The sequence below is a fragment of the Amia ocellicauda genome, chromosome 1, assembly GCF_036373705.1.
Source record: "Amia ocellicauda isolate fAmiCal2 chromosome 1, fAmiCal2.hap1, whole genome shotgun sequence".
Lineage (NCBI taxonomy): Eukaryota > Metazoa > Chordata > Actinopteri > Amiiformes > Amiidae > Amia > Amia ocellicauda.
Window position 1 is genome coordinate 25,553,927 of NC_089850.1, and position 12,245 is coordinate 25,566,171.

At 35.9% G+C, this 12,245-nt stretch overlaps 1 protein-coding gene across 16 annotated transcripts in view; it reads right to left on the reverse strand.

Annotated features, from left to right (window-relative positions):
- epb41l2 (erythrocyte membrane protein band 4.1 like 2) overlaps nt 1-12,245 on the reverse strand; it is an 89,509-nt gene that overhangs the window by 21,426 nt on the left and 55,838 nt on the right. For all 16 annotated transcript variants that reach the window (XM_066699565.1, XM_066699555.1, XM_066699543.1 and 13 more), the window contains exon 11: nt 9,602-9,774. In XM_066699565.1, coding sequence (XP_066555662.1) covers nt 9,602-9,774 — 173 coding nt within the window. The remainder of the gene's footprint in view (nt 1-9,601; nt 9,775-12,245) is intronic.

Consider the following 12,245-nt stretch of genomic DNA (forward strand, 5'->3'; position numbering starts at 1 on the left):
ACAAGGCATTTTCGCCCACAGGACTGCCGCATACTGGATGTTTTTCCCTTTTCACACCATTCTTTGTAAACCCTAGAAATGGTTGTGCGTGAAAATCCCAGTAACTGAGCAGACTGTGAAATACTCAGACCGGCCCGTCTGGCACCAACAACCATGCCATGCTCAAAATTGCTTAAATCACCTTTCTTTCCCATTCAGACATTCAGTTTGGAGTTCAGGAGATTGTCTTGACCAGGACCACACCCCTAAATGCAGTGAAGCAACTGCCATGTGATTGGTTGGTTAGATAATTGCATTAATGAGAAATTGAACAGGTGTTCCTAATAATCCTTTAGGTGAGTGTATATATATATATATATATATATATATATATATATACATATTTCACAATAAAACATTTTTCCTCCCTTAACAGTGTGGAGTATGGTGTGTGTAGCAGTGGAAAAAAAATCCTAATTTAAATGCATGAAACTATGATGGTACATTAAATGCATGACATATATGGCTACTTTCGGTTTTTAACTTCCGGCCAATAAACTATGCACATGTATTATTTAATACTTTGTGGATGATTAATAATTTAAACATACCATTCTTGATCCGTAAACTCAACAATAAATCCTTGGATGAACATTAAACATAATGGAGTCCTATCTAGGTCACTCACCTGCAGTAAAATTCTGAAGCAATTCTTTTAGGTCTTTCCAATCTATTACTGTACACACAAAATACATGTATGTCATAAAGGCCCACAGGAAATAAAAGGTAGTGGATATTTGCATATTGTAAAAAAGAAGACCCAGACATATTTGAGACAATTCATAAGACTGCCTGACTGCCTGGTTATTATACAGGAATAATAGTTTAATTGTGACGTACCTTCATGGTGTTTACCTCTTACAAAGAGAGTTCAAATCACAATTGTAAATTGTTTAAAAATTAACTTTTCCCTTTGTCCAGATATCAAAGGCCTATACTGTCTTTTTAAACCATCATGGTCTGGCTCAATGAAGAACAAATTCCGTGATGAATAATGATACAAATTCCACTTGCACTTCCACTTTTTAATTATATTATTTTTTCTTACATATAAATTAAGAATATCCAATTATTTTTCCGGATGAAGGCATTAACAGATAAACCTCTCGGGAACTACATCAACTAATCATTAGTAAAACCAAAATGCCATATTATGTAATGTATTATATTGCTGTAAGGCTTCAGCTGCCAGGTCCATAACTGCTGGACAACATGCCATTCTGGACAAGTCCATTATTTAAATATATCAACTAATTATATAGGCCTAAACCATTTCTCTTGGAAAACAAAGTCTCATTACATGTGTATTTTAAGTAATTTTTCTAAAAAGTGGTTATAATCTTTATTGGTTTCATGATACTCAGGACATGTTAATACTACGGTGAGTATTCAAAATGTTTATTATTAAAAAAACATGGGCAAATCTGGTACTGGATTAGAATTGAATATTGTTGAATTTGAAGTACTGCTCAACACTACACAGGCTCAGATCCTTTCACAAATTCCATTATTGTTCTTTTTATGTCATAAATATACTGTATATACTCCAGTTCATATTAATTAATTGCAGATTGACATCATAACAAATTACAATATTAAACGCTTGGTGTCACATTAAACGCATTTGTGGCGCGTTACATTTATATTTTATGCATTTGAGCCAAAATAATATTTAAAATACTACAGCACTTACTTGAAACATGTGCATACAAATATGTAAAAAAACAACAATGCATTTAATCATGATTTGTTATAATTATATGGACACAACATGATAACCCTCATAAATAAATACATTAAAATCATTATAACCCCTAGGCTGTCCCAGAAACCCAGCAAAGCCCCTCCACCAGCATCATCTTCTGAAGGTCTTGTTTTTCTTATTTATTTATGTATAGTATAGTAGAGTACACCCATCAAGGTCAGTAAAACCTCTGCCCTCCTCATCGACAATACGACACTATTACTTTAATGCACTTATGTTTTGCACAAATATACTCTGTTCTTTTGCTCCCTACTGTTATGAAGGTAGTTATTCCAGCACTTTTATCACATTACTGTAACTGCTACTGTTCAATAAGTCATTTTGCCTGCTCTGACCCAACTGTAAACAATACTGTTGTAACTACTGTGCTGTATTTGGTACTGATTTTAATTTAGTTTGAACTTTCCTTTATTGTATATTATACTTAATTGCACTTAATTGTGTCTGCTAAGAAAAAATAATACTACTTAACATGTAATTTATATTCTTATTTGTAACATCCTTCCACAGTAATACTGTTATCTTATCAGTCTGATTGGGAACCATTTGCAGATCAAGTCCACCAGAAGGAGCTATGAGCCAGATTGTATATCTGGTGCAGGTCCTTACCAAGGACATCTCTGTGCCTTTCATTACTCAGGCTTTAACTGCAGTTCAGCCTTTCCCACCATCAAGAGTCTCATAATTCATATTCATTTACTTTTGTAGTGGCTCCTATATTTTTATCATTCCCTAAAAGGGGTAATGAAAACAAAAATGTCAAAATTGCTATCCCTTCTTCATTGGATAGAGCACAGATGGATAATGGATTAACAAAGTTTGATTCAGATGCCAAATCTTCCTCCCAACAAATCTTTCAGTTACAGGTAAAACAATTCATGCCACATATAGTAGAGCCTCAGTTTCAGCTTAATTTGTAACATTTTACATAAGTGCTGGAGAAAATAAATGGCAGCTGAAACTAACACAGCAATGGACATTAATTACTGTTTATTTTTTTATGAATTTATTATAACATACATTACAGAAAATCAAGAAATATATCTAAATAGACTTTTTTCTTTAATTTTTTTTGGAGTTCCCATTATTGGTATGTGAAAATGTAAAATGTAATAAAAAATATGAAAGTACTAGTAATTTAATATCATATTTAGCCGGTCAGTTTTTTGGAAGCTGGAAACATGCTTAGAAAATCCAGAATTTCAGTCTTTAATCAATGGATACATATACATTCTCAATTACACCTATATTTTTTTAGAAATATGAAGACAGAAGAGATGCTTCACCATAAACACCAGAGAGAACAGAGTGTGGTTTGTTTATCACTGTTGACCTCTCACTGTGACTGAAACTTTATAACACACCTGGCAGCAAGATACAGAGGGGAAAGTGTGAAGAGCCCAGTTCCATCTGTGACATCAGAGAAAAATACATATACACACCCTCATAGATACAAGAACACTACCTATCACTAACAAGGGACATGGTTAACAGCTTTGAACAATGGTGTCAATTGTGTAAAAGTGTTTGCTATCACAAGAAACTACAATGAATTGAATATAATAAAGAGAGCGGAAGAAAATATTCAATACAAAGTCACTGCATTTTTAAGATGCCTGTACAACGTGGAAATGTTGCGAATGTTTAAAATGACCACATTGTGTGAATATGTCATTATTCAGCACTGCTAGTGTTATGGCTACAAAATGTTTGACTCTTGTGCAAACATTCTCAGCAAAAGCACAAATGTTCCAAATCCATGGTCAGGATAGTCCATTATAAGGGTTTCTTCATTGGAAACTGTGTGACAATGACAACAATTAAATAATTAAAACTGGCTGTCAGCAAATTGTTTGTCAGTTTATATAAATAGCTGGAAATGAAAGCCAGGTGTGTTATAAACAGAGCACACGGAGAAGCAGACTTACAGATATCATAAAAAACAGCATGTGCCAGCTATCACTCTTGTTTATTCTTATCAGATTTCCTCTTAACCCTCTCCAGACCACGTGAGATGTACGCAAGTCCATTTTCACAAGACACATCTGTGATTTAATAAGGTTTCACTGCCTTTTTCCGTTTAATTCTAATGGTCAGGAACCTAACAAGATAACATATGGACCTACCCTACTGTCTACTAGTACAACATCAAGGTCGATCAAAAGTGTAATTTTACAAGGCAATGTGTAATATTGTAGGACACAAATATTATGTATCTGAGAATAACTTTTTTATTTCCAACACATACACACAAGACAAAACAAATTATTACTCAATCAAAATGTGACAGGAAACTTATTTTATATATAGTTATAGCTTTTCTTTCAGGCCCAGTAAGGCTACTAGCTGGAGAGGGTTAAATCCATTACCCAAAATCCCAAAAGCAACAGAAAACAGCAGGGTTACAAATCATCCCAAGTTATGCATAACCATGTGTTCCTTCAACAGTTTAAGTAATGTTCCTTTCCACTGTTCACATCCTTGTGACACTTTACATGCCTAAGATATAAGTTCAGTGCAACCACTTCCAAAAGGTCAGCTTGTATTCATGCAGGACGTGGCCCTAACAGCTGCAGCCTGTCTGACATTTCTGGAGGCAGCGAGAGAGACAGCTTTGTGTAAATCATGCAGTGATAGAGTTGCCTCTAGTTGATGTTCCTCCAGTGGCTGTAAGGAACAAAGCAGTCTCAAAAATACAGGCCTTGTATTAAAGCATGCATAATCTTTTATAAATATGATTTAACTGAACTTATCACTCGGGGCATTTACATGAGCATAAGAATTTCAATATTTTTGAAAACGAATTCCGATATCAAAAGTTAAATAAAAACAGTTTTTGGGAAAATGGATCTGAATATTCCTAAAGTATTTTTCATAAAAAAGCACCTGGTAATTTCTAATTAAATTCAGAAAACTAACAAAATGTAGGCTACCAGGGTATATCATGTACACACATTTATCGGAAAACTCACTAAAGGAGCAAACTGAGCACTTGCAATGTCTAGACCTTTTATGCTGTATTTAGGTTTAAGTAATAAATTATGTAAGACATAATGTAAATACTCTCTATTATTATTATTATTATTATTATTATTATTATTATTATTATTATTATTGTTGTTGATGTTGGTATTTGTAATTGCTATTGCTAATGATGACAATAATAATAATAACAATAATAATAATTAAAATAATAATTTTTAATAGCTGATGAACTGATTCTCCCACTTCAAAAATAAGTGACATTAGTATGGAAACAAAGTGGTAATACAGTAAGATTACTGTAAAATGTGTGCTTAAAGCCAATTGATAATAGATAATATAATTGGCGCACTAAACTTGTACTTAGATGGCATGCACAAAATCTCCTGCATTTTCTGTATACTCAATTCTTTGTATACAGCTGAATTGATCCAAATAACAAGTTACGTTTTAAGATATCCAAAAGTTTTTGGAAAACATCCTGTAGTGCACATAATTACTTAGTTTATGAAATGTAATCAGGGTATGAACAAGGAGAAGAAAACTCACAGGCACCTTACTTAATCGCTAAAGCAACATCTGGTGATACATAGAACAATGTTTTGAAACCCCACTGTTTGCTCTTTAACCCTTGGATACCGAGGTTAAGTTTCACTTCATTCCTTTACAACAAGGAACCCTCAGGATGATTTCCAGTTATTAACGAGAGACATTTGGGTCCCACAACCTTCTCCACTTTACTGCTATTCATGCTGATACCTTGAGGAGGTTCAAAGTCTTTGCTCTCACTGGTTCAGACGTTGAGCATGAGAAGATGGCACTGCTCACTGCGTAGGGTCAATTTTCTTAATCACAACATGATTCACAGGACTTTGGAAATGTATTTTTAAATAACTCTTAACAAACAATATATGTAGATGTGATCATATTAAATAATGGTGTATACAATAATATTAATGACAGCTCTGTAATAAATAAAATGATAAATGTCAGTCTTCAATTACAAATATTAACAAAAGCACAGGGTTTACCAAAACCTTAAGTTACATTTTACCTTCTGTGTTGAAGACCTAATATAGCACAGCATATGTAGTATAAGCCACTCATTAATTGGTCAGTTTCTCAGTTTACAATCAGGAAACAGATGCAGGAGAAACTAGTCATTAACTGGCCAGTTCATCAGTCACAATAAGGAAACAGATGCTAGAAGCACTTTCCCATATCTGTAACTTGGCCATCTGATGAATGAACCTTTTTGGGCCACACATTGAGAAACATCATATTCTGGACACTATGCGGTGTCACTCTGAAGTAGTAAAGTTTATTACATTGGTAAGAGATGTACTATTGCTTTCGTTATCACATAACATGGAGTCTAATTAAATATATTTTATGTCAGTCTTTTACCTCAGACACTATATCAGAATGAAAAAGAGGACTACGCTAATCAATAATACTGTTAATATTAAGATTAAGCAGCCCATGTAAGTATAAATCTTGACTTAATTCAGTTTAGACACTACTTTATTGGTATTCTATTAAAATATTCAGGTAAATACAGTGGGGGAAAAAAGTATTTGATCCCCTGCTGATTTTGTACGTTTGCCCACTGACAAATAAATGATCAGTCTATAGTTTTAATGGTAGGTGTATTTTAGCAGTGAGAGACAGAATAACAACAAAAAAATCCAGAAAAACGCATTTCAAAAAAGTTATCAATTGATTTGCATGTTAATGAGGGAAATAAGTATTTGACCCCTTCGACTTAGTACTTGGTGGCAAAATCCTTGTTGGCAAACACAGAGGTCAGACGTTTCTTGAAGTTGGCCACCAGGTTCGCACACATCTCAGGAGGGATTTTGTCCCACTCCTCTTTGCAGATCCTCTCCAAGTCATTAAGGTTTCGAGGCTGACGTTTGGCAACTCGAACCTTCAGCTCCCTCCACAGATTTCCTATGGGATTAAGGTCTGGAGACTGGCTAGGCCACTCCAGGACCTTAATGTGCTTCTTTTTGAGCCACTCCTGTGTGTTTTGGGTCATTGTCATGCTGGAATACCCATCCACAACCCATTTTCAATGCCCTGGCTGAGGGAAGGAGGCTCTCACCCAAGATTTGACGGTACATGGCCCCGTCCATCGTCCCTTTGATGCGGTGCAGTTGTCCTGTCCCCTTAGCAGAAAAACATCCCCAAAGCATAATGTTTCCACCTCCATGTTTGACGGTGGGGATGGTGTTCTTGGGGTCATTCCTCCTCCTCCAAACACGGCGAGTTGAGTTGATGCCAAAGAGCTCGATTTTGGTCTCATCTGACCACAACACTTTCACCCAGTTCTCCTCTGAATCATTCAGATGTTCATTGGCAAACTTCACACGGGCCTGTACATGTGCTTTCTTGAGCAGGGGGACCTTGCGGGCGCTGCAAGATTTCAGTCCTTCACGGCGTAGTGTGTTACCAATTGTTTTCTTGGTAACTATGGTCCCAGCTGCCTTGAGATCATTAACAAGATCCTCCCGTGTAGTTCTGGGCTGATTCCTCACCGTTCTCATGATCATTGAAACTCCACGAGGTGAGATCTTGCATGGAGCCCCAGACCGAGGGAGACTGACAGTTATTTTGTGTTTCTTCCATTTGCGAATAATCGCACCAACTGTTGTCACCTTCTCACCAAGCTGCTTGTCGATGGTCTTGTAGCCCATTCCAGCCTTGTGTAGGTCTACAATCTTGTCCCTGACATCCTTGGACAGCTCTTTGGTCTTGGCCATGGTGGAGAGTTTGGAATCTGATTGATTGATTGCTTCTGTGGACAGGTGTCTTTTATACAGGTAACGAGATGAGATTAGGAGCACTCCCTTTAAGAGAGTGCTCCTAATCTCAGTTCGTTACCTGTATAAAAGACACCTGGGAGCCAGAAATCTTGCTGATTGATAGGAGATCAAATACTTATTTCCCTCATTAACATGCAAATCAATTTATAACTTTTTTGAAATGTGTTTTTCTGGATTTTTATGTTGTTTATTCTGTCTCTCACTGTTAAAATACACCTACCATTAAAATTATAGACTGATCATTTATTTGTCAGTGGGCAAACGTACAAAATCAGCAGGGGATCAAATACTTTTTTCCCTCACTGTACATACATACACCTAACTCCATCAGCAACAAAGAAATGAGCAGTTCAAAAATGCAGTGAAAATAAAGATTTTAATTTAAAGCTTAACACATGCTACATATAAGTATTATTGGTTTTAAGTATTTCATCATTCATCATTTAACACTAGAAGTGCCGTGGTTTCACTCATACTTAGTAGCACCACACCGGTAAAAATGCAATATCTATTATTGAACTTTTAAATAGAAAAATAGAAAAAAATAACCATGTTCACAATTTGCATTTTTTGTTTTACAGTACAAATGTAAAACTACAAAAAAAAGTGTTTTATAGAAAGGTAGCATGTAAATATTTGAGATATAAAACCATACAACAGTAAACACTATAATCAAAATATCTAAGTAATCTAGAAGAAAAACAACTTTGTTCAATATGGATTCAAAATGCGTAGGGCACAACTAATAACTGGCAGAATTATAATCAAAGGGAAGTATTTATAAATGCAAAAAATTAACTTCCAAAATTTTAAAATCTGCCTTCACAGACAGTTCACACAGACATGTCACTTCTCTATGTTGGCAGAGAACTTGCCACTCTTCTTCGGAGTGGGATTTAGTGAAGGGTTTTGTCTCCAAATTAATTTAAATAATGGAGCAATTCTAGACGCTTCTCCCTTTGTAAAACGTTCTCAGTGAGTGATTAAGTTGTTTACTGGAACATAATACTCAATTGTCCTGATACATATACAGTCACCTGAGAGACTATAAAAAGGATCAAGAGATTACACCTCCGTTTCGTATCAAAGTTGCAGACAGAAACATAGAGACAGCAGGCGCCTCTCCTGCAATAGGCTGAGAGAATTACAATATACACCTTTTTCATGAGTGCTGCTGCAAATACTCTAACCACATCGAAACATCAGAAGCACACTTTGAAATCATACAGGTGCAAATGGAGAGATATATGTAAGCGCAAAGTACATCATTGTGAGACAAAGGGCTGATCAAATCACAGTTTAATCAAACTAATAACATATGCTACCCTAATAAGCAACAATATATAGTAAATCAAATGCTGACGTGCTGATTAAAGTTATACATAATTGAAAAGCAATTCAATTAAAGGTTTGATGAATATGTATCTGTCACTGATGAAACTGTCTCAAATTTCATAAACATACAGTATGTAACACATATTTCTAGTAAAAGTCACAAACGTACATTTCTGGAACTGTCAGAATAACGGAGAAGGACAGTTTTATAAACCGTAAATGGTGATTGGTGCTAGTGTTAAACAATTATACAATGAGGCAATGACCCACATTTCTTTACATATTTAAATCTTAAAGTAGTGAAACCTGGAACTTTGAATTTTGTTTTGAAGCCTAGTGTTAATCTCACAACCCTTATCCCCTCACTCTGGACCACATATGGAAACTGTAACATGTCAATCTGAGTGTGAAACACTGGTAGTTGCTTTTTTTTGTCCATATTTTGAAAGTGAAGAATGTTTTTAAACTACATCAGTCAAACAGGATTTCTTTGTTCTTTGTTCACTTTGAGAGTTTGCCTCAGCTATAATCGGTCTTTGGTTACACACAATATTGAAGATGCATTACCCACCCACCACAGTAGGTCTGGAGTTGCTCTATGACTCTCAGTGTGGGTGCTAACGAGTGATTTAATCAGTGTAAACTTGCTTACCTCCATCCAGACTCCTGGACACTCGTTTACTGGAAGTGCGTTCAAAATATGGAGCCGGCCTATCGATGAGTGTGCTCGCCTGCCGTGTCTGAGCCTGTGTGCGCCCACTATAGCGAAACTTGGAGCCCAATGTCAGGAACTTGGCTTTTGGTGGCTGCTCGGGTGTTATCAACCTTTAAGAAGATCCCACAAAACACAGAACATATCGTTACATTTTATTCTCCATATTTGTTTCTTTAACTAACAAAACCGTACAGGAAAAAAAATAGTACAGAAAATGATCAACTTCAAAATCTTCATAAATGTGCCAAAAATAATTAGTCCCTGAATACTCCAGTAATGCAACAATTTTCGTAACTACATTATATATTTTTTATAATTATGAATCAATATATATATAATTATATAAAAAAAGAAAAACAAAAAAAAACAAAGGGCGATTCCTCATAAGTTCATACAAGTAAACAAGTCATTTTCCAGTGCTGCGTCTCACTCTTTGTATCTATACTAGCTCCCTTGAGATGTGTAAAATCATAGCTGGATTGTGCTCAATATGATGACCTTCCTATCCTCAGTTGTATTGAGCTATTATCTGAACAGCTGCACATTGGATGGGATGTCATCATAAGGTGTTAGTTTTTTTTAAGAGCCAAAGCACTCCCACCCTCATCTCTCTGAAATACAGGCGGATGGATGAGGGCCAGGCCGTCCCCAGAACCCATCAAATGTCTCAGATTCTACCTACTGAGTCTCCCCCCACGACATAATCAGGATGCATTTCGTGCCATTCAAAAGGCTCAGCTCGCACCACTGAATTCCACAGACGAGAGGACTTCCCACAGCTGCCGTCCAAACTGGAGCCCGGCAGGGTGGGTGGAGCCCAGCTGAGCAGCCAGTGGAATGGATTCAAAATTGCACCATCCAGATGTTTATTCTGGATCCTTCAGAGTTCCAGTATTACTGCATAGCAGGGCATTGGTATACAACTAAGAGGTAGGGACTGCTATTGCTCCAAAAATAACACTTTTGTTTTTCTTTAAAATGTAGGACAGATAAAACGAGACAACTCTTAAATCAAGAGGGTGTTTGTGGAAATGCTCCTGTATTTTGAGGTTTGAATATGTGCTTTAATAACCTGTTCAGAACATGAAGTCAGGCAACCTAGCTTAATCACAATGTTATGAAAGATCACCAAGAAAAAATATATAATTCAAAAATATATATATATATATGAGCTGTCAGCTTTAACGCATGCAATTAATTTAAAATGGATAACGCGTTAAACATTTTTTGAATCGCGTCTCTCTATTTCTCTCTATAACGTTCTGTGCACCCATAGTTGAACCACAGATGTGATCGTGATAGAGAAGAAAGGTGGACTAGTGATAAGTCATCTCTGTGAAGGTGAATCTCAATATTATAGAAGCACATCAAGTTTGAGCGATCAACTAAAAGCCCAAAATGCTAATGTCAAAGCGCTAGTCGAGGCAGTGTACGGTGTCAGTTATAATACTATAGAAGAATCTTCTGAAAATGTTAACAAATGTTAACAGTGTGAGCAACTGGTTCAGTGAGCAGAAACAGGTGACCTGCAGTACTATGGGTTTAGTTCCTATACAGAGCCTGTCACTTTAAAATTCTATAAGATGCAGTGCAGTGCAACTTTATTCACTTTTTCAGTTTAGTTAAATTAATCTGATTATCTAACTACATTTACAACGGACCCTTTTCAGTACATTTATAATGAAGAAGCAAAACACTCTTGGGACTATGGCAACCTCTTTTTTTAATAATTATGTAATTTGCTGGAATTATCATAAAAACTAAATCTAATTAATGGATTTCCTTGGGATTATTTTACACCCATTCTGCTAGAACTACAGTCATATATTTATGTCATTTTAACATGCTATTAATCACGATTAACTAGGGAAAATGTAAATGAATCGTTGGACAGCACTTATAGATATATATATATATATATATACACACACACGCACACACACACGCACACACATTCATACATATACATATACACACACACACACACATATACAGGACTCCCCTGATTGGCCTGGCTTCTAAAAGCAGGAAGCTGGCACATACCTTGCTTTTCGGGGGGGAGTTGAGGAGTTGAAGGAGCAAGAGAGAGAAAGACAGTCTGCGACCTACATAGTGGATGAAGAGCCCAAGAAGTGTGCTACACCCAGGAGAGGAATCCTGCTTTTGACCTTGGCTTTGAACTTTGGACCGTCACTCGGATCATGGTTTGGACTGTTTGTGGGCTCTGTCTGTCCATGTGCTGTGTGTGTTTGTATTTGTGTTGCATGTTTAGAGAGGGACCTCCATTTGCACTAGTTCCTCACTATATTTCAAGTTAATTTAAAATGTATTTATTGAGCAATACCATATTCTTAATAAAATTATATTTTAAACATTATTATTTTAAAAAACAACAAAAATGTTATTACGTTCAGCAATAACATATCTGTAGGAAACCCAGTAGAACCAACTCAAGATTATTTTCATGCACAGAAGTAACTGAGTAGAATATGAAGTAATAGAGCAGAGGAAAGGATTGTGAGAAGTGAATGGGTTTGTTTACTGGGGGATTCATTTACCATTACATTATAATGAGTGATTT